At 47.0% G+C, this 27,860-nt stretch overlaps 1 protein-coding gene across 1 annotated transcript in view; it reads left to right on the top strand.

Annotated features, from left to right (window-relative positions):
- The window catches only part of Su(var)3-3 (lysine-specific histone demethylase Su(var)3-3), a 136,394-nt gene extending 108,596 nt beyond the window's left edge, over window positions 1–27,798 (top strand). Inside the window, exons 11-14 of the mRNA XM_076426623.1 lie at window positions 20,787–21,079; window positions 23,517–23,729; window positions 24,224–24,422; window positions 25,841–27,798. Coding sequence (XP_076282738.1) covers window positions 20,787–21,079; window positions 23,517–23,729; window positions 24,224–24,422; window positions 25,841–26,025 — 890 coding nt within the window. The 3' untranslated portion in view covers window positions 26,026–27,798. The remainder of the gene's footprint in view (window positions 1–20,786; window positions 21,080–23,516; window positions 23,730–24,223; window positions 24,423–25,840) is intronic.
- Window positions 27,799–27,860: the final 62 nt, after the last annotated feature.

Genomic DNA, 27,860 nt, shown 5'->3' with positions numbered 1-27,860 from the left:
CAATATATACACTGGATGCTCTTAAATTCTCTTAATCATTATTAACTTAACCCGATAAATGCGTTAAATCCACTAGCTAGTATTTCGTGTGCAATTAAAGGCTTTTTTCGTACTGGTAAGTTCGCAACACACGAACAAAATATAAACCAACTTCATCAACGTTTTCGAAGCAAATTGACCACAGTACATCGTCAACAGCATCGAATCGCCACAGCGACCATATTCTCTCTCGTAAGGGGCTGTTTCGAGGATATAGGCAAGCGTAGCTGCCTTGCGCGGCTGCTCCTAGAAAGCAGCAGGATAACGAACGGCGAGTAAGAATAAGGACACGCGCGGAGGAACAGTACGAGGAAGGGACGCATAAAAAAGGAGGGAAAGGAGAAGACGGAAAAGAAGAAGGGTATTACGGTGGAAGGAACGCGACGCTGTGTGTGTGGCGGGCCAACGGAGGAGAGAGCCCCAGAGGTAAGGTAAAGTGGAGGCGACGAAGGTGGAAGACGGGCCTCGCGTAGCGCACTTAGGAGAGCCACCGAGGCGGTCCGCCGTCAATAATTCCCACATGTAATGAGGCGGCCTGTTGTTCGCGGGCGGACAATAACGCCCATAATTCACTGTCCTGGCCCTCGCCAGAAACTTATCCTCCGTTTTCCGAGGAATCCCCGGGAGCGGCCGCTGGCGATAACCTGCCACCGGGATGCTTCGGCTTTAATCAAATTAGTCGGCGACCAGGCAATGTAGCTGGAGCTTGTTAAAAGAAACGCCCCGGTCGACCGATCCGCTGTTATCCGACGCCTCAAATTGGCTTCTCGAAGGGTGCGAGTCGTAAGAACCCGGGTTCTTGACGAGATAAGGGCCCAGGAGGTTGAAAATGTGGCGTTGGCTAGGCAGAAACTGTTCTATGTTGCTTGGTAGGGTACATAGCGATTGATTACTGTATCCGCAGGTTCCACAAACGTGGTCTAACAGCATCAAATTAGGCGTTTCAAAGGTCAATACATCGTCTGTAAGCTTGTTTCGTTCACGTTGTTAAAAATTTTTACTTTGTATTGGAGTTACAACAACCACAAACATTAAATCTATTCCCACCTCTGCTATACCGCAAATGATTTTCACCAATTTCTATCGGAAACGGACAAAATGCGTAACCCATTATGGCAATATTTGATATATTATTGGTGCACAATTTCCTGAACGAGAGCACCGGTAGACCGAGGTGAAGTCGACAATTGTATGCTTTCATTATCGAATCGCGAACTATTCAAATTGATAATCCTCGTCAATGTGTCATCTCACTGCTGAATTTAGCTCAGCTATGACCAATTTGATAATTCCTGTACGAGCGCTAAACGACCAACAGCAGATAATTGCAAAATGTACAAGACGCCATCACAGCGTCATCGGTCATTAATCCATCTAGCATTTAGCTCGCATCTCGTTCACAACGGACATCGAACAAGGCGATCGTCACCGGTTCCGTGAAATTAAGTATCAGCTAAGGATCATACTCGATGGGAATAGTGACAAATATAAGAATGGGTTCCTGTTAGACGATACGTCTAAGGTGTCCGTCCGGAGAATTATCCGATGGACCACCAGCAGTCGGCCATCCACTCGCGACGTTACATAACTTTATCGCTTTAGAGGGAGTGGAAAAGGAAGAAAGAAAGGGAGTGAAAGAGAATGAGAGAGCGAGCGAGTAATAAATAGCGAAAGATCTATAAGGTACAACCGTGGAATGTCCTCTCGCGGGATACAAGCAGTGATAAAGAGAACTAGAATTGCCCGTCATATATTTTCTTAATCCCGGCGACTTACCTCTTCTTCGTCCACCGCCTCTCTCCACCGTCAGTCGATTACCAACGGGGCCCGATCATTCAGACTCTCCGCTAATACTCGGGAGATCGTATTGCAATCGCATCGGTCGACCTTGCGTCTAGGCCTTGCCCGTCGCCGACAACCGGTCCCCGGATTCCTATTCAGGACTTTTCCTATTCAGTAAGTCGGGATGATTGCGATTCGTTAAGTGCGGCTCGTTCGACTTGACATTGCCGATCGGTCCATCGGTGACAGGGTAACTGACCGCCCCGGCTTTCCATTCCAATGTGGACACACGAGGAAAGATCCTGGTTCCTGGATCCTGGACCCTAAACATTCTGCCGAGGGTCACTCGAAAATTCTAGAGTGCTAGAAGACGTAAACAAGAGTCTACGTTTTTCTCGACTTGGCTGCTTACATCTGTTGTCAGTTGGCGCGAGGGTATCTCGAACGATAATAGTGAGACTGCAGCGGAGGGCATCTTGCAGTATGTTTAGAGACATCCTTAATACTTTTCAGTGAAACAGTTTTCCAGTTTGAATATCTAAGTTTGTTTCCCACTTAAATGTCTTATTTTATGTTTGCATCTGTGAGTTCTCGCGAGGGGTCGATCCGTTTCGAGGAAAGATCGGTGACTCGAGCGATAAAAGCGACGCTGCTGCCGCGAGTTCCGTGGAGCGCGAGCGTGGGGACAGGGTAGAGCCGTTGATCGCGGAGAGGCGCGAAACGAAGCTGGAATGCCCCGATATCGAGCGGATCAAACGAGAAAGGTCATTTTATTCTCGCACACCGGCTCATCTTGCACGACGACGACCGGGTGGACTTTCTAAACGAGCGTGGAGCACCGTACGCTTCTCGGCAGCGGGAGAAAGACAACGACAGTGGTAGGGGCGACGCGGCGGTGGCGAGATGAACAGAGACAGATACTCTCCCGGAATCTGCTCTCGTGCGGATTTGCGCATTTCGTGAGAATTGCGCAGACCTTTTAAAGAGGCTGACACTAATTAATTCTCGAACGAGATACGATCGTGCGCACAATAAACAGGAGAAAGTCGCCATTAACTGCCAGAAAAATCCGGCCGCTTGTTAAGAGAGGCTCTCCCGAGGCAGACCGGGAGAGTATCGTTATAAAGCTGATCGAAGATAACCTGATATATTAACGTATAGTATAACCCCTTTTTATCCGCGGCCAATGCTCGCCCGTTACGTGCACCTACTGTGCGAGCTAGCCGGCCTAACGGTTTATTAAAGAATCGTCGCCGGTAGTGCTCGTAATTCGCGAGACGGCGTTGCACCGTGTGCAGCGTGCAGCGTGCAATGTGCACGCTATATACCGTGGCTCAGCGTAATGCACACGCGGGAGAATCGTACGGGAATTCCGCGAACGCTTGTAACGCTCGCTGCCGTACAAGCTCCCGGTGACAGGTACACCGGTGTGTCACTCGGGATCGGGTTCCTTCTAATAAGGACGCTCCGCGAATATTCTCCTTTGCCGATGCAACACGTACCCTGGAATCTGGGACAGATCGCCGGATCAACTTTAGTTCCTCGCTGATTTTCTCAACTACTCGGGTTACAGGGTATCGGGCTCTCTCTCTCTCTCTGCCTGAATCCCTGTACTACTATCCTGGGATCTATTTTGACCCAGTGTCAAAATCCTCATTTTACACAGTATCCACCGCCAATTACTCTATCCGGTTTTCCATACTTATTCACAGCGAAAAATTTCTCAATACCTAGGTTTACATCTACTTTAACGAAGAATGTCGGAATCGAAAAAAATCGGAACTCCGTCATTTTGAGGGATCAATAGTTCAAGTGTTAAACAAGCGGGCTTGTTCCATAGACCGCGATAAAGATAAAACAAAACCGGGGTTTGTCTAGAAAGGAGCGACAACAGCTCGGTAGAACCGTTTTCTTGCGAAGCATTCCAACCGAGTCAGTGGGGCACTGGTTAATCAATGGAGCCGCGTTTGAGCGAGGCTGGGACCACGTCGTAATTAAACACTCGCTATCAGAACTCCCGCAGTTATCAGGTGTGCTCGACGTTCCCAATATCCTCGAGACACGTCGGAGTCTACGGACGGAGGAAGCGGAGGCTGCTGTCAGACAGCTGTCCCTAACTCGGCGTGTGTATGCGAAAGTGCCGGCGCGCGAGGCCTCGTTTATCAAGCCCAATTTACCTGCACATTAATTCGTGCGGGCAAGGTGCAATAACCACTCCCAAAAGTACAACTTACGCGGGCAGGTTATGGCGGCAATAGCACGTATCACGCTGCGAGAACGGCTGTTCGCGAGCCGAGAGATCTCCGGCGCGATCGACGGGTGTTTGCGATCGTTACGGGGTGGAGCGCGATCCTGGCGACGACGCGTTATTCAATTCAACGGGCGAGGCCTCGGCGCAAGACAAACAACAAAATCGCGACGGTTGGTCCCGGGAAAGTGTACGTTCGACGAGGCTGCGTCGAAAAATCGGCACCGGCTCTCGTTCGCTGCGGCCATTACCGCGACAACCACAATCATTTCGGCCGGATAAAGCCGCGCATTACGAACTTTTTTGAACCCGCGCGATCTCAATCAGCACTCGATTCATCGGCGGATACGGCCGGTGCCGAGCCCCTAATAAATTTCAACTGGCGCGGAGCGTCCCGGACCCGGAGATCCCATACCGATCGGCTACGATCGTATCAATACACTCCTCCGTATTTACGTAGACCGATCGGTATCGACGCGTTCGTGTCCGACCGAACGACGTACGTGGCCCGTCAACCACCGCCGATCGATCCCGATCGTAACGCGACGACAGTCAACGGACAAGCGAGAATTCGATTTACCGCACTGGCGAACAACAACCCCGGAATCTGACTTTAACTGATCCATCTTTGATGTCCGGCAACTTTGACACTGCGAATTTTCGACAAACGTGGGGAGAGATGAAGAATTTATTTTTTGTGTTAATTTACTTTTCTAATCAATAGTTTTACTGCGTTTCTTATAAAATACATAAAATGTGCTGTCCAATAACCAATCAACCAATTTGCTTCGAAAGGAAGAATGAAAAATAATGTCACCATTATCATCAATTACTTTTATTCGAAAGAATTTCATTAGCTCAAAGAAAGGTTTCAGTAACTTGTAAATATATGTTACACAGATGATAACGTACACACTTATGACTGATATTAACTGCAGATTAATTTTTTGTACAGAAAATGCGCGCAAGGGTTGAACGACGCAGCAACCCTGTTGTATCACACCCTTTTGTGAATTAGAAAGGGAACTATCAGGTTCCCAGAGTCCCCAGCCGCTCGGGGGTTTTATCAAGGTAATCTCGTCGATATCCAAAGTTCCATCGAAGAGATTGACCCGCGGGTTCCCGAGGGAGGTCAGGGTGGCACTCGGCCGGAAAGAGGGTAACCGCCCTGCGTCGTCGGTGTCTCAGTTGCTCGTCTGCGAGTTGGTTCTTCTTGGCCCGGTCGTTCGGTCGCCGGGTTTCTCGCGGAGGGGGCGGTCTGGGTGAGAGCGTGGGCCACGGCGTAATAAATTTCACCCGGTAAAAACGGCACGCTGGGTTACGAGAGATTGATGGAGCGACGCGCGAGGTGAGAGCGCGCGAGGCCCCGTAAGCGGCCTTTTGCCCACTGACAGTGATCATCAAAGCAGAAAAAGTTGCCACCCGGAAAGTTCGGCCCGCCGGACCGCCCTCGATTGAGGCTAACCGCTGTAATGACCGCGGCCCCAGCCGCTTGAAAATAATTTTGACTCAATTACTCGCGGCCCTTCGGCTCTCGTCACTTCGCTCCGCTTCACACTACAGATCTCCGGCTACGCGTTACACCGTCGTTGTCGTCGTAGACTTCATTGTAGAGGAGAACCGGACACGGTCCTCGAGGTTACACACGTGAATCCGGCTGGTGAAGACGCTACGCGCCGCGGCGCTTGTTACGCACGTGCAGTTTGAATGAGGCAAAAAGCACTTGAAATCGAACACACGATGGCCCATCTGAATAAACGTATCAAACGAAACCTACCTTGCTGCGGCAATCTTATAGTGTTCGCAAATCTTCTCTGGATGAACGTCCTTCCGAGATTTCAAGGTGATATTTGCTGTTTTATAAAATGTGGATTTCTATGTTTTTATTTATGCAGGTGTATAACTCGAGCTGGCACAAATTCATATTGTGTTCGTCTTTGAAGATCGTTCAAAGTTAGCCAAGGATATTTAAGGTTATTCAATGGGCGTTTCAAGCTTACTTCAGTATTTTTAGACTAGGAAAGTACTCTAAAAATAAATTGGTGACAAGGACTTTAGTGTTCGTTGTTTCTGTTCAATGTAAATGGGTCAAGAACGGTCACTAGAGGATGTTTGGGAAATGCTTCGGTTTATACGGATGTATCGCGATAAACCTTTTTTCCTGCCCATCCTCCGCGTCCTCGGCGGCCGGATGTCCATGTCCGTCGTCCATCGAGGATTCAACTGTGACGCCGTTTGACGCCGTCCAGGTAATTGGCAACACGTGCGCCAATCGAGGGCGCATCCGATACGGAGCCGATACCCGGACTCGATCTCGTGATCGATTGGTTATTTAACGCTGCCCGCGCCGAACTATTTGTCTAGTAAACTGTTTGCGATTCTAGTTAACCATTTGTCACTTCGCTCCGATACGCGCCGTTATAAACTCCCGCTGCTTTTTGGATTTGACTCGATCGTTACCCACTTCCCCACAAATCTTAGAGCTGCTCTTTAGGACGAATCGGAATTAGATTTACTATTGACTTCGTAATTATCTTTTTAGTATAGCAAATACTTAAGAAATTACTTGAAATTATATATAATAGATTATCAAGGCATTCATCTAGCACTTTCATAATAAAGCTAGATTTATTAAAGATGTCGTGGGCACAATTAAGAAAAACAGTAAAAACCACCCCCAAGTGTGGAACAAGGTAAACCAGAACGTGGCTAGCCGCGTTCCCATCGTTCTCGCCTGAGTAATTCATTCGCAGGTACATATAACGTTCGCTGTAAAACACTCGGCACGTTCGGTTGTTTGAAAAAGTTCCCGAAGAATTCGATTTCAGCTGGCCGGAACCCAATCCTGCGCGCCTTCTTCAACGACGCATTCTTCCCTCGACGCCCGCTGCGTTGCCTATAGCCAGGGGTAACAACTCTCCACCGCACCGGACCGAATCCACGGCCGTGGCGCGGCCAGTTTACATCCACCATCAGTCGAATCGTATATAACGCGAACCATCAAAACGCGCTTAAAGCAAACCGAGTTATTACGAGCAAATACGCGATAGCTGGTTCAGGGGCCGCGATGCCACGTTGTAAATCAACTGCAGCGAGCGCTCGGTTCTCTCTCTCTTTCTCTCTTCCTCTCCCTGCTTCTCACTCTCTTTATCTCGCCTCTCTTCCATTCCCACCGATTAATATTTACATTACCCCCGACCCGCGTTGCCCAAGGTCCGTAGACAGGATCTTTCGAGGGATCGAAATCCTCCTTCCAACGAGACGAGGGAGTTTTTGCTCGGCGAAGTTCACTTTGCGCGAGACAACTTGCTGTTCGACGTTTCGATCTCTCTAAGCTTCCCTCGTCAAGGCACAACGAAGTTCCCTGAGCCCTTGGTCCCTTCAGAACTTTCTCGGCATCTACCCCTCCTCCAACAGTCTAATCTTTTTCCATTAATTCTTTATAACTCGTGTCTTTTTGGGGTCTGGACTCTGGACAGAATGTGTGTAACGTAAGGAAGACTTCAAACAGGATTGGAGTTCGGGAGAGTTTAAGAATATTATGACGCTATTTTAAGCTGAACGGAATTATTAAAAGAAGGGAGTGCATTTATGCTTGTCTTTAGAACATTTTTAGATCACTAATTACACATAAATCATAGAACACGAAAAGATACTAACTACACGGTACTACATTTTCAATGAAGTGTACAATCGTGGTCGGCCAGCAAGTTCGCCGAGAGGAAGTAGCTAATTCCTTGAGAGCCGGTGCTTTCCGTTGTGGAGTAAGACGAACGAGGTGTATCAGGGGGCAAGGTTGAGCCCCGATGGCTTCTCGAACCGCGGAAAAAATGCTAGAGGACCCTCGGGACGCTGACGGATTATATTGACTTGTGAGCAGGATGAATAAGCAGCCGTTCGAAGTGTATCGGGGCCGGGAGATGACGATGCTTTACGATCGAAGATAACGCGGCGAAGACTATACGCCAATTTCAGGCCGCGTTCCCCTCGGAGGGATTAATCGGCCCTCGTTTAAACCTTCTCCGCTGCCTCGTGCTTCTTCCATTTTTTAAATCCTCTCACGGCATCATCCTCCTGGCCGAGAGGTGGTTCCGCCACGCACACACACCGACCGCGCCCCACCCCTCCCCCTTTCCCTCCCCTTTTTCTCCTCCCCCTTCGGTTGAGCCGCTGTATGGGTAACTACTCTAATTATCGAGATCTCACGTAAAACGAGTATGTAAACATAAATCGACAATCTTGTCGAGTCGAGCCCTGGCGGTGGCGATCGCTTAACTGAGAGCCGCCGAACGAATTTTTCTTCCGGTAACGCGGCGTGTCCTTGACGTCTTATTACGCCGATTAAAAGCCGCACCAACCCCTCCCATCCCCTGCCAGCCAACCACCCAGAGCCCACCCTGTTTCTCGATCCTCTTTCTGCTCTCTTTCGCAACCGAGATCATTCTTCCGCCGCTTATCACCGTCCCTCCTCGTGCTGCGCGCACCAGCCTCTCTCGCTGAAGGCGGTAGGTACGCTCTGGAAATTCCTCCGCAGATCCTCCTTTATATCTTGCTCCCACCCCCTCTCGTGGAAACGAGCCCTTCAGTCGCCTAGCCTCGATTAACTGATCTGGTTAATGCTGTTACATTTTGATAGACAGTCAGCTTGATACGATGAAGAGGGTCGTTGGTGGTATTAAACTTAATGTAAAAATTACCCCTCGTATGTACGAAATAACACCATAATTTATTACACAACAGCTTCAATTAAAGAGTAAAACGAAAAAAAAGACAATCGAAATTTATGAAAGAAATTAAGATTCATTGAACATCAGACTTTTATTCTCAGACTCTTGATGACCTTCAATTGTCAGACATGTCCGTACCGCAATGTGATGCAAAAGTTGTTCCAGAATCGCAGCAGATTTCCCCGAACACTATTCGTCTCGATGATCCTTCGCCAGGATTGGTAATCGTTTCCGCGAACACGGTTCTTTCGGGGAACGATTTCCTCGCCGCGGGGCGGGACAAGTTTGCGGCACGCACTCGTGTACTTACGCACGCACCGGACCTGCGAAAACGCAGAAAAATCGGTCCTTCACGGTGAAAAAGGCGTCCTCGGGACGCGCGTCGCGAGACATTTTCAAATTATCCTCGCTCGCCACGTCGCGTCTCGCAAGACTTAACTACACCGTTCAACTGGGAAGTATGATCGTTATTATGTTCCTGTCCGTCGGGGAATGGTTTTAATAAGCTGCTTGAAGAAAAACTCTGCGAATGCTCCGTGTTCTACAGTACCTCGGGACTCCCCGTATCTCCAATTTTAACTTTTTTCGTCTCTTTGTTTGATTTGTGCGTACACACGTTTAACAACGCTGTGACGGGTATTTATGCACTTTCGGAAATATGGAAATACCATAGGCGCTGAGTGAGAAAGAAGACTGTTAAAGCGAGAGAGAAAGGTTCTGATAAATATAGATATAAAATTGGTATTGTTAAGGATTCGAACAACTTATCCTTTTGGTGGAAACAGTCGGTGTAATTATACGGGAACGTGTAATTTTTAAAGAATTTATTTTTTATTTAAGTTTGCATTTGCTTACATTCATCAGAATGTTTTCTTTGCAATTAGCGAGTAGGCTAGGTCCTTGGAGATCTGAATCAGTTTTATGATCCTGTACATAATATATCAGGCTATGTTTTCTTTTTAATTTAACGATGATAGTGTGTACCGGAAGCAAGTTAATAGCTGAAAGAGGCTTAACAATTTCCTTATAAAAGACAGTCTGAATGGGAGTAATTAGACTGTAGTGATTGAGGTAGTTTATGGGTCTGCGAATCAAGTTGCTGCTCGCACTGAAAACTGGATCGGAAAGCCCATAATTGTTCATCTTTGATTTTCAAAAATACTAAGAAACAATCGCCAACAGGTACAGAGTCACAATTATAAATAAATGAATACACTGAAAACCATTGACTTAATAAAACAAAACTTACTTGTAAACACTAACTGTGACACGAACACGAAGAATATGGGAAGTCCCGTTGAAATCGAGAGCAACAAGGCCACGCCCACTCAGTGCAGTCTACAAATCGGGAGCAAGACGAACAGCCTTCTATCTCCGCAGAACTGGCAAAATCGTCAGCGTCTTTTTCTCTGACGTCACCAGCCCTCAAGCACCGTTCCCAAGAGGCATCGTGCTGGTCTACGCCCGATACGGATTATCAGATCGTTTCTTGCACTATCATCTTCCCCGAGTCATTGACTACGATGAGGAAGGCCGATACTAATTTTCATTACATCTCGATTTCTGAATACTCGGTGAGAGGCCCCCGTGGCGATTCGATGTACCGGCCGCCGGTAGCCGTCGAGCTGTCGCCGCGTTTGTAATTATGCGAATAACGGCAACGTTTTTCCTGTAGGACTCCTCAAGGAATGTGTACTTAGATGAAATGCCGGGGAACGCTGTCGATCGACTCCCTGAAACGTCTGCTGGTAGAATGAAGTTCGCTCGATGCAAAATAAGAACGAGGGCACAGAAGAAGGAGGGATGAAGGGCAGATAGAATATAGCATAGAGAAGGAGGTGAAAGAGGGACGTGGGAGGAGAGAGGGTGAGGGAAGGGAAGGGAAACGGAATGGAGCGCGCACGCGAAAAAGGGCCCCGCGTAAATTGAAAGGGGGCACGGCTGTCTTGTTGTGTTTAAAAAGGCAATTTGCGGGCCTGAGATACGGCCTATATATTACGGCGCAACTGGTACGGGTGGTGGGAGATAGCTCGCTCGATAGCGCCCCTTTGCTCTCCGCCTGGACCAGACGAAAGGGGACTTTCCGTGGGCCTTACCGGGGCCCCTTACACGCTCCGGCCACCTAGCGATGGCCTCAACTGACTCCGCGACCATTCCTGAAAACTGGAACTGCCCAAACCCCATATCACCCCGAAATACACTCAACCATTTACCATAAATTCATTAGTTACAATCCACGATTTTTAGCAAGCTTCATCAGTTACCCTTACCTCTTCAGCATCTATGTATATCTTTTTACGTGTATACCACTAACGGATTTTTAATAATTTTGGGCTTGTTGCCCACTTTCTTATCATTTTTTTGCACAAAATATAACCACGCAAAAAGCGAAGGGTTCTCTGTCTGGTTCTGAAAAATCATGCTCAGAGAGCCGAAAGAATTAATCAGAAGGTCGTTAGCCCGGCACGCTCGGAGAATTAATCAGCGTAAAGCGTAACGCATCCCAGGGTACGAAGAACGCGCTAATTTACGTGAACAGCAAGGGGTTGGCAGCGGATCGTTGAGCGTCCGCCCTGTCCAATTTCCAGAGGTCCCTAAAAATTGTCGACCTCCCAAGAACGTCTAAGCCCCGGCTCTCGAAACCACCCAGTTCCAGGCCATCAATCATCCCAATCAGGTCCTGCCAAATTGGTACAATATTCGGGCGAAATTGCTCGAAAGCTCGCGGCCTCCGGACTCTCCGGTGTCCATCGCTACTCGTACCCCTTTCGGCGTGCGCCCTGCTCCCCCTCGGGCTGCAGGGAGGGGCCCGTTATCCCCACCGCACTGCATCCGGCAAATGCATTTCTTGTGTAGCACGCTGCTCGTTTGCGGACGATACGATTTACTCCCGGTATATAGTCGTATTCAAATATCTTCTTGCTGCGAGCCGGGGCCCTTTGCGTTCACCTTTCTTCCACGTTCTCTTGGTTTTCTTCTCCCTACTTCTGCTCGCATTCCCTCTCTCTTCTCGAATCTCTTCTTTCTTTTACCTTTATCTGTCTTCCTTCCTTCCTTCCTCGAACTTCCCCGCCTCCTTTCCCTCTCGGTCACCGATCTTTCACTTTTACGCACTCTCCTCGCATACTTACGCGTAATCCGCATTACCGGGGCCCCAGTTCCAGCCTCCGCCACCTAATTCCGCGCAGATGCACGTAATTGAAAGTATAGTGCGCCCTAGACACCTATCCGTCGCCCTCGCTCCTCCTGGAGGAGGATTTTTTAAACATTTCATATGTTTCCCGTGGAAAACTTACTTGTCGATCAAAGTCTTGAGCACGTAGATAAAAAGAAGACACACGGGGTCTTTTTGTTATTTAAATATTAGTGTCCCGTCTTTTACTTTAGATGAGTGCCGCTAAATGTACGTTTGCAATTTAAAAATATCAGAGTAGGAATAATATTAAAATTTCATTGAATATAAATTTGAATTTTACCTCATACAACAGTGATAAAGGCCCAGTACGAATTCAGCAGCTAGGATTCCATTTAAAAATTGATTCTTTTATAGTAAAGAAAACGTTCGATGAAATTCTGCAGACCTAGTAAGAAGTTTCCTCAAGATCCATCGATCCCCGCTGTTTTACCGATGCGTTGCTCAGTGGTTTCCGGCGTCGGCCGCTGATGTCGCTTCTTGGCCGTCCGCGGAGTCACGCGAGCGATGCAGGCCATTCGAAACCATTAGCGCTAACGATCCCCGAAAAAGCGGTAGAGTTCTGCAGGCCGTATCCTCGCCGGTGCCGTGGTATCGTCTCTACGCAAGAAAAATAGAACGAGCAGGCATCTTAATGCGAGCGCGAAGAATTTCTTTGATACCGCGGTTATCCCTCGGATACGGGGCCCAGGCCACGGTACAAGCTCATTTGCACAGAATGTGTGACAATCGTAATAAATCGCCGCTCGATATCGATCTACGGGGCGAGCGTTACTTACTAGCGCGATCTAGGAATCTCTGGGTTCTTCTTCGTCGAAAGGGCCCCCGTTCTTCACCGGCCTCCTCTCTGCCCCCCTCGGCGTCATAAATTCCGCGCGGGGCTCCAATTAACTTTATCGCAATCTGAACAAATTATACAGAACGCTGCCGATGGTAAATCCGCCGATGAAGGTAGGGACAACCGCGGAGATAACGCCGCGGAAAAACGAGGACGCCGAAACGACAACGGATAACGTTTATTCTTCGCGTGGGCCACCCCCGCAATTCATTCGAACGCTACCCCTTTTGTCTCGGCGTAATTTCCACGGGCCGACGTTCAACATTTTAAAGCCAGAGTCCTTGGCTCCTCTCCCTTCTTTCTCCTCCTCCTCCTCCCCCCCCCCGTTCCCCGAAGGAACGTTTCATTTCATGCAAACCCGGTAAACGCGATTCTCTTTTGATTGCGAGGAGTATTAAAAATGAACGCTGAGGGAAACAGCAACCTGCGAGAGGAATTACGCGGCCTCCGACCACGAAATTTTGGCGGAGAGTATGCTAAAGAGACGCGGCTTATTTCAAGCATCGTTTTCGGGCCGCGTTCATTAAAATATCTTTATCGGGAACGGTGCCCGGGAAGCTGCCGGTATTAGTACTCCAGCACAATGGGAAGAGACGCCATTGTTAACCTACCGTGCGATCTAGATTGTTAATTTTCGTGCCGACGCTGTGTGCTCTGGCTATCTCGGAAACCTTTGATAATAATTTTATTAGTACCACTCCGGAGAATGTAATTTTAGAAAATTTGTATAGTAAGAATTTAGACTTGGTGAGGTCGGCATATTATATTGATCGTGGGACCGTATCACGTACCCAAAAGAGGAACCAGCTTGCACAATATTCCGTTAGTAGGATATCGATCAGCAGCTGTCGATTATTCCTTGTTCGGTGACACGGACCAGCCATTTCTCCTAGAACACTCGATGCAAAAGCAGTCCAACCGTTCGCCAAACTACCCCGAAGACGTCCATCGTTGGATCCGTCGCCGTCTTCGGGAACACTTCCGCTCATTTAGCGGTCGTTTGTCCAGGGAATTCCGCCGGACGTCCTCTGGGCAAACAGACTTTGGACTCGGCGCAGTTCGGAATGTTAACGTAATGGCCCGGGGAACGAGTCCGCGCCGACAGGTATGATTAATAGGACAAACAGAGGCGCGGGGCCCCAGCATTCGTTCGAACTTTCGTCCCTATTAATCTTATTATGTCGCCGGCTCGCTGCTAGCATACCCAGAAGTTCAACGTTTTCGGCTGCGGAACAACGAGCCGGGTAATCGCTAATTTATGTGTATCGCGTCTGTTTACTTGTCAACATCCGGCAAGCGCCGTCTATCCTCCGCTTAGCGTCACCTGCGCGAATATAAGACGGGTTTCTCTCTCTCTCTCTCTCTCTCTCTCTCGCTCTCGCTCTTGTTCTCCCTGTTATCGCGGATCTTCATTTTCGATTGCGAACCGTTCGAGCCTGTTCATTGTTAACCGCGCCACGCCGCCGTAATGAGGAGTTTGTGAAACGGAGTTGCGCCAGACAACCCACCGCACATCCTCGTGCTGTGTACTAATTCCCGCGACGATACTCCGTCCCGGGACAAACATGAACGCAACCGGCCGAAACTACCCCGTTTCGTGTCCTAACTGCACACACGAACCGTCTAGCAATTATCCAACCCTCGCCGTATGATTCTTTTGCAGCGACTAGAACTTCCTCCTTCCCCAATGTTTCCCAAAAGAAGGCGAAAACGTATTTGTTGCATGACTACATCTGATGTATTGCCTAATTTTCATAATTGGAGGACAACATTTTATTTCGATTTAAAGATAATGATCAACCCTTCAACGACAGCACCGATTCTACTTCCTGCAAATACCAGGGCATGCGACCCCAACGTCCTTTAAACTCAGTTTGTCCCTTAATAAATTATTTTTGTTTGAATCTCCCAGTTTCGAGGTTGGATTTGATTAAACAACGAGGGAAGTGCGAAGAAAAGTAATATCGAGAGGGGAACGAATGCCCGAAAGTTCGACTACCCTGTACCGATATTAGAATTGCCCAGATCCCAGCGGAATAACAAATCTTGCATCTCTCGCGGGCGATGTATGTTCCTCGCGTCGAATTGCTCTATCTCCTTAGAACGGGTAACTCTAGAATTCTCTTTGGCATGTATATCACGTAAGGGATACGGTAGGACGATCTTCCTGCGCAAGCAGAGTATCCTCAAAGGTCAATCAATTTCTTTCAGACCACGTGTCCGTGGATGGCTGGCAGGGCTGTTTATTTATTAAATATTTGCTCTCCCGTTAAGCAGGAGCCTAGCTTTTCGCTGTGGAAAGAGAGATACGTGTGTACAGTGAGCGTGGAAGAGATAGAGATAGAGAGGGGGGGGGGCGCAAAGGTGGAAGTTCACCTGCAGGACTCGCTCGCCGGGGACGGTCCTCTCCCGATTTCCGAAAATCAATGTTTACTCGCCGAGGTAAATGAGACTTCCTCTGCCTTACCGTATGCTTCCGAGAGTCGCGTCGCGGAATGTTGACCTAACGGTCGGCTGAACAAGAAAAGCAACCCTTCCAATTTCTGTATTCCTGCGCCACTCCCGGAATTTCTGGGGCAAGCCGGGGGGCTGGGGGCTGTTAACAACCGGCAAACTCTGATATTTGAACTCTCGACGGAAGTGTACTCTATTTAAAGGAGTAATCGTTTGCCCATTATCTTTTCGCTCAACTATTATCAACCCTTAACTGCTGAATTACGGTCTACGACCTCCACGACGACGCTCTTTCAATTACCGACAATCTCGCTGCAGCAAAAATTAGATCGTAATTGTTCGACTTGCTTTACCGTGCACGTTGGAATTCCCAGAATGTTATTGACCAAAGAGGAAGATCAAAATACTAAGGCTGCCCGCTACTTATAGAAAAATGAATTATAAATATTACAAATGAAAACGTAAGCTGATTTTAATGTACACGTTCGGTTTGTTTATTATACGAATGAATGGTCCGTTATAAAAGAAGATTTGGAATATTACCGTGAAAGGAAACTAATTACGGCGCTCCAAATGTGCCCCAATTAGAGAGATGATGTGAATCTACTGCATATAATATTATAATAATGCTATTCATTTTACCATGCTCGTCAATTTAATTTGGATGCTTGCGTTCATAGAAAATGTCAAAATATTAGTGGAGGATACTCTAAATGCACCCCAATCAAGGGGATGATAGATCTATATCGCATTGAAAGTTATAATAAGGATCTAATCGATTTAGCGATAAAACGCAATAATTTGCATTTTACGTCGCAGTACTTTTTCAAGTGAAAGAACGTAGGGGATAGATGGACTGCCTTTTATAAGCTACTGGGTGTTTGTTACACTGCACAATTTCAATTTCCCTTAAACCTGCGTATATCCTGTATCTTTCCCGTCATTCACAGTCGACTTTCCCCCTAGAGGGTCGATCTCTGATTCTACCCCCGGTCTAAAAATCGGCGGATCGTACAGCACCAGCGTGTAGGATGCAAATCCCCTATCCACGGTGTAGTAACGTTTGATCATCAGCGTAGGTAGGACCATGTCGTTGGCGAAAGTTACCGGGGAGCCTCCCCGCGTTCTCGTCTCCCCGTTTCGGTGTTCCGGCACGTTTACGTAGCGCGCAAAAACGAGGCAGAGCGTCGCCGGTGCGTTGAACTTTCGGAGCAGAGAGTTCTGCCAGTCTCTCTCTCTCTCTCTCTCTCTCTCTCTCTCTCGGGACCGTTTCAGTATTTGACTGTTCGAGCAGGACGGTCGGGAGAGAACGCGCGAGGCGGTGGGCGCCGCGCGCGACGTAAGGGGGGTCTCTTGGTGGATCCCTGGCCCCCTCTCCTTGTTCCGCGTTGCTCTCCACCATTACACCGTATCTCCGTCAGTTGCAGGTCGTATCCTCTCTCGGTTCCACGGCAGCAGCTCGTCCCTCGCTGTTGCGCTCCCGGCTGCACTTCGACTCCTGTCGAGACGACAGAACGCCATAAGCAACCAATTTAAATGTAAATTGAAAACCACCGCGGCATACAAATTGTTCGACTCGCCGTCAAAAAATACTGCGAGCAAAGATCAAACGGAAGACAAGACGCGAGAGGGTAGCGTCCGCTCGAGCGAGCGAGCTGAACACACCGGGCCCCCGATCCGGACGAGATAGAACGAGAAAAGCCGGCCCTGGAAGAAACGCCGCTCCTGCTTCGTCCTCCGGATCGTTCTCTCTCCTTCTCTCTCCCCCCTCTACGCCGATAAATTCTTCTTTAAATATTTGCCTTCGCGCTCGCTTGCCTCGATCCGCTCGCGACCACGATCGGAGAACCTTCGTCCTCGCGAGAGGAGGTTCCGGTTAACGTGTGGCCCGCGCCCTCTTCCGCGCGCTGAATCTCCGCTTGCCTACGCTTGCCTACGCTCCGGGGATTTTTCTGATCCTCCTGTGACACCGTGACCCACCGTCAGCTCATCTGACACGCCCCCTGCGATTCAGAATTTTCTCCTTAATGGAGCGGCGCTACTGTCATTCACCCATTGAATGTTCTCCAAACTCTTCTATGTACATCAATGTTCTGTTTCAGCTGTGAGAAATACATTTTATTGTTTTGCAAATTCAAAACAGATTTTGGCTTGTGATATTTGAGGATAACGTTGAATTGATAAAGAACCTCACTGACCTATTTCCTTCAGCTATGATCTTCCGGTGAGCCATGTATTTCAAACAATGTTAAAAAGACAGGAACACGTATATTATGGTCTGTTTCGCGAATGAGAACACCTGAAATACGCCCATAACCATAATAGCTGTCCACATGCAACCCTAATTACTTCCCACCTGCAACATAGGAGCAGACAGCACAGCAAATTATGACTATGGGCGTGTTGCAGGTGTCTTCTTTTGGAAAATAGCGTAGCAACAGAATTTTCTGTGATCTTTTTAACGCGTTGATTATCATGTTAATCGTGTATGAATGACGTTCTTTTATTAGGTTTAGAAACAAATTCGTGACCGACAGCGTATAAAACACATTATATTTATTGCGACGTGCAATTTACAAGGCTGGATATTTCTGGAAACGTCTGCCGTAAGATGAAAAGTTATACACACTCGAAATCGTGCTCGGAACTTGGCTCGCTTTCCCGCACCTAATTTTCCCCTAGAATTTTTTCAGTGAAACTTTCATCGAAAAGTCGTTGGCAAAATTTAGAATATGAAACGAAACTGGTGCGTTTCAACGGACTTCGTATTCTACGTTCATCCCGAAAAAAGCCTGCTACATTTTTCAGTGCGGCCGACTACCGACCTTTTCAGCCGAATAAAAAATTCGTGACAAATATTTCCTGACTACGATCACAGAGAAAAACGTTGTAACAACATTTAATTAAATTTATAATTATATAATCACTCTGCACTGTGTAACGAAGAGCATACCAGTAGAATTCCATTTCACGGATACACCGAAAATTAATTCTCTCTGTTTCACAACGTATATTCTACGGTAATGTCAACTAAAAGCAGGATAACGAGACGCAATTATTGTAGAAAGACTGGCTTCGAAATGAATATTACAGAGATGCTAACATGCGTCGAAAATTATGTGTCGTACTCCCATGCTGCTACTGGAATTTGTACAGTCTTTCGAAAATTTCTCTGCGATGAGAGATATTTTTCAGGTCGGGCTATGTGAAATTCTGGTTCAGTAAAACTGGTATAAAATTTATTTATACATATTGAAGACTCTTATCTTTGATTGGATACTATAAAAGGATATTAAATAAAAGTAAAACGATAATAGGAGATCAGAATTGCCTGTAGAAATAATAACACTTATAACATTTGCAACAAAATGTAGATAGGAACTTATCATGATTAACAAAAAATAAACATGCTAGAAGCAGAACCACCCTATTAAGCGTTGACAACAAGTTTCAGCCCATCGAAGAACGAGTTCCAACACCATAGAGCTCGTACATAGTTGATCGGGCATTAAAAGAATCTTAGGGAAAACGCATTGATAAGAGCAACTAAAATTAAGCATAGTCTGGATCGGAAAAACGAACGAGTTCGCCGAGTCTGTCATTAAAAGAACCTCAGCAGGATCGCACCGATAAGAGCAGCTAAAATTTAGCACAAAATGCATCGAGAAGCTCGAAACCGCCAGCGTTAAACGTGTCATGGAACTGGACGGTGGTGCGCAGTGCCGTAAAGTACGATCAGAAGGATCATGGATCTGTTCAGAGATCCTGGACGAACTGTCACACGGCCACCGAAACCGGATCAGTCCTTTCCGTAGAATTTCCATCGACTCGGAACCGACCGTCTCATTGCGAGGAATTAATTTCCCATTCGGTAGTGGACCGAGGGGAACAGTGATAGAGGGGGGAGGGTCGACTTACCATAATTTTGGTAGCAGCGGATCGTTCCCTTGACTGGCTGTTGAATATTCCCTCGCTTATTAGAAAGGGTTTCTGTAATCGACGCCAGACACGAGCGGGAGAGAGCGTATAGCCGCCAGTCAAATGGATTCCAATTAAAGTAATAATGAATCCGGCGTACCGTTTCGTCGCAAATAATCGTGCGTGGATCGAACCGCGTCGCGCGACGTGTCCCTCCATCGACCGATCATTTCCTCCTGCCTCCCCTCTCGGGAGAGCGAGAGAGAGGGCGAGAGAATCCTGAACGGTTTCCTTCAGCCGAAAGGAATAAAACAGAAAAAGAAGAAACACGCGCACACACACGTACACGCGGCCCCCGAACGGAGGCCGACGTCGAATTTAAATCGGTCGAATTAACGAAACGACGAGGCGGCTCTCGTTCTCGACGTGACGATAAATTTCTAGGAGGAACAGGTCGGACAAGGTGTCCCTCCGAAACTTTTCCAGGCTCCATGGACTGGGGAACCGTCCAGACCCCATCGGGAACTCGGCCACCGAGGAATTCGCGGGGGCCGATTTCCGATTGCCGTACCGAGGGTTGTCTCGCTCTTGTCTTTCTCTCCTTCTCTCTTGCCCTTGCTCTCTCTCTCTGTGTGTCCTCGGTAATTCAAAATTAGAATGGCACTCCGCCGCGGCCAGGCCGCGTAAATTTAAATACCCGAAACGCAGCCCGCGCCGATAGGAGAGTGCTTGTTAACGCACCGGCGGCCATCAACATAATTAACCCCCTAAGTGGAGACGCCTGTGTATCATTATTAGTACATGCGCAGCGGATGTTATGGGGTTCGAGTGTGCTTACGAGGATTTAGGGCCGCGTCAGGTGTACTGATTTGGCCGCGTTAATGCGAAATATCCAATTAAACGGTAATGGAGCCTTTATCGCATCCGGTGAGGTCAGGGCCCACGGAATTTTGCGGACGGCGGCGGGCCACCCCTTGCGCCGGACACGCCTTGCTAAGGCGAAAGATCCTCGTTGTTAGCCATTTTAATATTTAATCGATGATTCTGAGCTTCTTCTTGCGTGGTGGTCACTGAGATGCACTGCGTAACGCTTTTGTGACTGTTCATCTGTGATTAGATCGTGGAGGATTGCGGAAATCGCGTGTTTTAACAATATATTATATTTTAAATTAATAGAATTTATTAAAAAATCCTTAGCTAATCGTTTCTGGAAATTATTCTCAAGCTCGAACCTCCCAATATTCCTTTTCTACAAAAATTGCGTGCCATCGGTTACATTTGGGTGATCCCGACACCGTGTATGAGAACTCGATGATACATGCGATATCTGTTTGTCCAGGGGTGTGCGAGCAACCCTAAGTGTGGATTTATAGTGGGGCTGCAAGCATCGATGATAGCGGCGCGGTGAAAAGAAACCATCATTCGTGACAACATTTCGACACATGCTAATGAAAAAGTACATATGTATTTTCTTTGTTTTTCTTTTTTTTCACCGCACAGCTCATCTCGCTGCTCCGCTATAAATCCACCCTAAGTCGTTTCTTCCAAGGAAACTGTAGCAAGTCTTTTTTCTGCAATACCTTGCAGTTCGCAACGGCTACTCCTGCGTACCTGTTGCTCTCTCGGAAGGCCTCGACATTCGATTGAACACAGCTGCCAGGGCGGTCCGGTACGGGGTAAATGGCGTGGAAGTGTGGGCAGCACCCTCTCGCAGCCCCCATACAAATCACACGGTGTACAAGGCGGACGCGGTGTTGGTCACGCTGCCCCTCGGCGTGCTGAAGGCTTCCGCACCACCATCAGCGGTCGCGTTCAACCCGCCGCTTCCGGACTGGAAGTCTCAGGCTATACAGAGGCTCGGATTCGGCAATTTAAATAAGGTAAGGCCCACTGAGAGGCCCCAATGATGTCGCTATCTGTGGGACAGGTGAGGAAGAGAGAGCGGAGATAGTAAATCGTCTTCGCGGCGCACAGTGGTCGTCTTAGCTGTCCAATTAGTCTTAGCTGTGTTCGAATGATTAGGTAATAACACAAATTCGTTCGGTTATCTTCGACATCCTTTTTCCATTTACTAACGGAGAACAGAATTACAAGCACTCAATTACAAAATCGTTGACCGTGATCTTCTATCTAATTACAGTACAAGTGGCTTCTATTTAATAATAGTTACATATATTTACGAAGAGTCACAACTACATCGTTAAGATTAGAACATTCATGTCTCTTTGCGATAGAGCGTATTCATGTCAAAACAATATTTTAGAAAGTAAGGGTAACTGCCTATCTATCAGACTGTCAGTCTACCTGTCAGTCTATCCGACACTTGTTCAGAGGTTTGAAAAGTAGCTGATATTGATTCTGAGCCGCTAAATCCTGATTTGGGACCACTGTGCGGCGCGCTCTCTTTCGTCGCGCGGGCCCTGGGGCCTCTCTGGGCCCCGCTGATTTATGCGCCCGGCGAAAACGACGATCGAACTTGTCGACCGGCTCCGAATGAGATATATTGTGATCCGGCGGTCTCTTTCGTCGCGAGCAGCGACCGGTGACGTGGCTCGTGTCGCTTCTTACGCCGGGGACATGTTCCTTTTACGGCCTCCCCGTGCTGGCGACCGGGGACACCGACCACTTTTACGACCGCTCCGCAGGCCGTACTTTCGTATGCGAAATTAAAGGTTCATCGCGCCGGGGAAATGGGCTACGGCTGTCAGGATTTTTCGCCCGATAGCCGGTGAAACGGAATAAATTGAGGGTAATTTGGATGAATCGGGGGACCGGCGCGCAACCGACCATTCCTCGGGACCTGTCCTCAGGGACGAACGCTGCTCGCTTGCGGACACGTTATTCCTTAACTTCAATATCTTTGCATGACGAATGGTTAGCTGCTTTCCAAATACCTGCTGAATTTTCTGACTAATTGTTTTATTGTTTCAAACACGTCTCTCGCAAATGAGTTGTTGAATTTCTCTTGTTTGATGGAAAATATCGAAATGCTATATTAAATAAAATGAATAAAAGAATAAAATGATTTCATAAGAGATGGTAAATGTTCTCGTTTGTATAAAGAAGCATGTAAAATATTTGTTTTGTGGCTTTGTTTATTATATGTTGGTAAATGGTAGGAACATGTTCGCAGGCGAGCGTGCTCTTCCCTCGACAAAGAGTATATTCTTGGTATTTCGCTCGGCGATTGTCGTTCGTGTACTTAACAATAATAATGTCTAGATCAACAATGCGATGCAGTTGCGCGTTTACGTGAGCAATTCTTAAACTCCAGGATTTGGAGCATCTGCCGGAGATGCAATATTTTCTCCAAACAGATCCTCGAGTATCCAATCGAGGCTTTCTAAAGAAGATAAACTTACTCTTCCATTTTCGTCTCTCCTTTACAATCATATTTCCGCGTTTTGTGAGATATATCTCGGTTCCCAGTTATGGCGAAACCAGAAAGTTTCTCTTGACGCGTTCGATCCTTAAGAACCGCCGTCCGCTTTATCTAACCGTAAATTTTCGAGCGTGTCATCCCATAAAGAAACTTGTAGTCAGTGTGCGAAATCAGAAAGACAGGTGTCTTCCCTACTTTGACGACCAAAAATTGATGCAATCTCCGAAAATTCTTCAAAAGGAAACTAACGAATGTGTTGATTTCACACTGTGTGGCTACATTGAACGAACTTTCGAGAAAATGGAAAAATTGTTCTATTCAAAGTTATAACGATTTAATCAGACTGCTATTAGAAAGGTCGCCGTCAGCACCGTCTGAAAAGTAGAGTTTCAATTTCTGCAAAAGATTCCCCGGCTTCTTAACTCGTAGCAATCGAATCTTGCAACTATCGATCTAGCGTAACTTCGCACGAGTGTGAGACAACTACAGAAGATACTTGCCAAGTTTGAAGTTTCCGGTACATAAGAGGTCCCGTTCCGAAGTCCGCAGACTTGCCAATTCTACAAATTTCTTCGTGATATTTCTGTATCGTGTCTTCAATCGCTTAGCAATTTTCCATTCTAAACCCTTCCCGAGAACATGACAGAAAGAAATTTGATACACGAAAATCATGGCTTCAAATGATGAATCAAGTCGTCTCCTCCAATTGCCAGATCTCAAATTAAAATCGCGAATAGTTCCTCAGAGAAGTCAAATTTTGAAGTCGTCAAGGTAGCAGCAATAGTTTAAACGATCGCTCGCGAGGTTCCCTGACGTAGAACCCCAGAGATCCATGTACCGCGTCGAATCGCTGGCTCCGCGGAGAAGAGCCATTAGCTTTGTGCTCGGAGATTCAGGGGATGGAAGGTGTAACGCCACTAAATCCGTCACGTCAGGTGGTGCTGTGCTTCGAGCGGATCTTCTGGGACCCGACCGCCAATTTGTTCGGCCACGTGGGCAGCACGACCGCGTCACGAGGCGAGCTTTTCCTCTTCTGGAACTTGTACAAGGCGCCGGTGTTGTTGGCCCTGGTTGCTGGAGAGGCGGCCTGCGTGATGGAGAACGTCAGCGACGACGTGATCGTCGGACGCTGCATCGCCGTTTTAAAGGTAACATCGAAAAGCCCAAATCGCCACTCTTGCTGGACAAAGTTCTAAACGATTTGCTATAATGATTTCTCAATGTAAATGTAAGACAATAAAAACGAATTTAACATTAAATCTACCATTGCCGGTCAAATGATCGGTTTTATATTTTTCATTTTACAATTATTGGAATTACGAAGATGCTTACACGGAAATTGATTCGATCATTTTTTTTTATCCAAGCATATATTGGAATAAAAATTGCACAAAATCTAAATAATTAGAGTCTTGTCATTTTTATAAGCTGAAACATTTTAATCGCTTTTAGTGCTCGGTAGGTTCAGTGTTGAGTGTACTGTTATATTGGTTTCATCTCTATAAAATTATTCAGAAAAGAAATACATCAGATTTGTCCAGCTAGATAAGCGTAGCTCCCAGTAGTTGTCCACGACGAATCAGCTATTCAGGAGTGATTTAGGGTATAGCTGCGGGTAGTTCTGACCAGTTTGACTTTCCAGGGTATTTTCGGGAACCAAGTGGTGCCTCAACCTCGCGAGAGCGTGGTGACGAGATGGAGGGCAGATCCGTGGGCAAGAGGATCGTACAGTTTCGTCGCGGTCGGCAGTTCTGGCAGCGATTACGATCTGCTGGCAGCTCCGGTCGCGCCGACACCCACCCCCGGCGCTCCACCCCCGCCGCCGAGAGTCTTTTTCGCAGGTAAATATTTAGCCAACGCGTTATTCCGAGCGGCCACTTATTCCTCCGGCTCTTTTTCCTGCGTGAAACAAAATCAACCAGGTTCTCCCTGAATTTCGCCGCGGAACTCGGTTGCAAGTTTTATGGTCGAGCCGGAGCCGAGGCCGTTTCGTTTCCGAAAGAACGCGCTTTTCTCTCTATTCTAAAAGTCCTTTTTCTCCTTCTGATTTTCGACTCCGTTCGGTTCTACCGAGACGCTTCAGAAACCTGGCGGATTTAAATACTCTCCGCAGTGGGTAGTATTCAATAGAATCGTTCTATGAAACAATTATTGTGGCACGCTCTAGCTGCTTTCGACGCCCTTTGTTCGGCCACCCCGTACACACTCGGCGCGCTTGTTCAATCCTGCCTGTAGTTGATTAAAGTCCGCTCTCTGAAACTATGATGAACACATGCCGTCTCTAATCCTCTACAACCCGATTTTTCTGTCGGGTACCGAACAAAGGCGCCCCGGAATGTCAAAAGAATTTATATTAGAGTATCCGAGGATCGCAATAAATTTCTTGGTTACGCGCGGGACAATAGTTTCTCGCGCCGAACTGTAACGATATAGGGAAATGAAACTTGCGAAACGCAAATAGCAAAAGAACGCCAAAGTTGCCATTACAAGGGATTCCAAAATGGGAAAAAGAGGTAGAAAGGGGAATTCAAAATATAGAACAAAATATTTTTATAAAATATAAATCCATGCGGCACTAGTAGAACTGGGAGGATTCATGTGCTGCCAGAAACCTTCATTTTCATGCAGTTATAGTTGTCAGAATTTTCTGCGATTTTTTGCGATTTTAATTATTCAATGCCGATTGTGTATATTAATGCTACAGGTAACTCGTTAGTAGAACTTTTTATAATTTTACTGCATCTGAAATATTAATTAAATTTAACAATTTCACTTTAAGATGCAATATCGACAGAAGTTATTAAGGTAATTATTGTTATTATTGTATGGCGTATTCAGAATGCCTTAGTTAATTATCTTCAGTGATTTGAAGGATTATCGAGTAATTACCAGTGGATAAAGTGTTCCTGCGAAACAAGTACAGAAGCCATAATATCATTGGGAAAGTATGATCGGAACTGTTTCATACTTTCCAAGGATGTTATAAATAGACTGGGGATCTTACCGCGAACTTCCACTTTGTAGAATAACTTCCTGAAAACCAGACCAAATGAAACAATGGTTTTATCGTCTAAAATATTTCTTCTTGAACGTCCCGGGAATCAGAGAAATTTTTCAATGAGATGACCAAACAGTAAATCTTTAGAAACATCGATACAAAAAGACTTAAGCCCATTTTGCCACATTGTCTGGGCTCTCAGTGGTAGCCAGTGTACTTTTCTCAGCAACGATAGATCAGTCTCGGTTTTACTCGTTCCAGGTGAGCACACGATCCGAAATTATCCAGCCACCGTGCACGGAGCCTTTCTGAGTGGTTTACGCGAGGGTGGACGCATCGCGGACCAACTTTGTGGCAGCCCTTATGCACCGCCAACAATGCCGGCAGCCGGACCACCATCAACAGGCATTCCGTCGACCACCACCGCCACCAGCTCCACGCCTTAATGCTCCCATAATGAACACCATGTTCGACGAGATCGTGTCACCTCCGCGCAGACGACGAACAGAGAGCAGCGCCCGGGAAACTAAACCATCCAAGACGTTCATTCGCGACAAACCGGGTCGCTACTTACCGCCTTACGATTTTAACTGTCGACGATAATTTTAATCAGCCCGCACACGAACGGTCGGGCGCGATTTTTAGATAGGGAAAACTATACGACATTGTTAACTACCCCCGATCCGTTCGACGCGGGTTTCATCCTCTGCTGCGGTCCTCGACTATGAACAAATTAGCGAAACGATGTGATAAGTAAGTCATTTGATATCAACCAAATTATTGGAGATTTGATTTTTATAGGAAGGTGTAGGATGTAGGAAACCAATCAGTCTGTCAAGTCTAGTGAAAGTTGTATACAGTTCGATGATTCTAGAAGCTAATCCTTGGCTTCCGAAGTTCTATCAATTTTTTAAGGAACTGGGAGTCGAAGTAGTATTTAAGAGGTTAGTCACGGTGAGTCTGAAAAGCCAACAATTACAGCACATTGATCAAATACATCACATGCTTCGAGTTGGTCGATGTCCTTCAGAAGGATCGGTAAATTTGGGTGTTTCTTACGCTGGACGTGATTGTTTTATTTCGACATTGTCAAGTTATAATGTCCAGTATTCTTGTCTAATGTGATTTAAAATGGAAGGACTGGAAGTTCTAATAATCCATTGAGAATTCAGATTCCTCGTTCAGTGTGATTTAAAATAAAAAGGATCAGTATTGAGCAATCAGCTATCATCCACCAGCATCGTAGTCCTCATAGGACCCGCGGAATTTATTTCCCGAATTACTCTAAACAGTATACAATAAGATCTCACAAAATGATTACTAATTCATGAACTGACATCATCTGGATTAGACTAACCGAGGACCGCAGGAAGAGCGTTCACCAAGTTCATTAGGGTAGATTCGTGCCGTGCTTCATTCCACGTAGCCAACGCCTGCAGCCCTTAGTTTTTACATTGCTCTAGAACAGCTTCGTTCTAACGCGTTACGTTCCTGGAATTCTTTTTTTACTTGCTTCACGCTATACACATGCTTCACGAACTTTCCTGCCCGGACATCCCGGCCTAGGTACCATGCTTCCGTCGCTTCTCACATGATCTCCGAATCGTCGCCGGGTTCCACATCTCGGTCCATTCCGCAGAACCAGAGGATTCCATGTCCTGGCGAGAACTGTCATTAGCTGGAACGTTTGCGGATAGACCCGAGAACGAAGTCCTATGGATTCGACGTCGCGACGCCTGGTGACGACAATGGGACACCTGGGAAAGAAGACTATTTAGCCAGGAAACTATTTCGTTCAACGATAATTGCTTTCGATCGTGGCCGTCCGAGGAGACCGATCGATTCAGGTTGCTTTGATGAAATCTGCGTCGAACGCACAGCTGACGTTCGAATTCTCTCGTGTCGATGGTGACCCAGGCTCTCAGAAGCTCGGTTCATCTCTTAATTTTTTGTTATATCGGAGATTTAAATAAAAAGAAGAGTCAATTCGCGGTTAGATAGAGATAGATAAAGAAATTGACGTGTAAAGGCTCGAATGGCCCTGAGCTAGCTGAGGAGCCTGCGGGAGCCGAGGGTTAGGCGATTCTCTTCGGATCCAAGTGACTCTCGTCGGTCGGCGCGGCGTCTGTAGATGTAAGAGCCTCGCGGTCGGTCGAGATTGTGAGACCGAGCGCACGTGACAATGTATAATAAAGACAAAGAGAAGTTTCTATGGAAGTTTGGTGTCTCCGTTGCGAATGATCAATTGCCGAACCAGCTACCGTTTCACTGCCGCGCGAAC

Source organism: Lasioglossum baleicum, chromosome 6 (genome assembly GCF_051020765.1).
Source record: "Lasioglossum baleicum chromosome 6, iyLasBale1, whole genome shotgun sequence".
NCBI lineage: Eukaryota > Metazoa > Arthropoda > Insecta > Hymenoptera > Halictidae > Lasioglossum > Lasioglossum baleicum.
The sequence above is the reverse complement of the archived record's forward strand: the minus strand, read 5'-3'. Positions and strand labels throughout refer to the sequence as shown.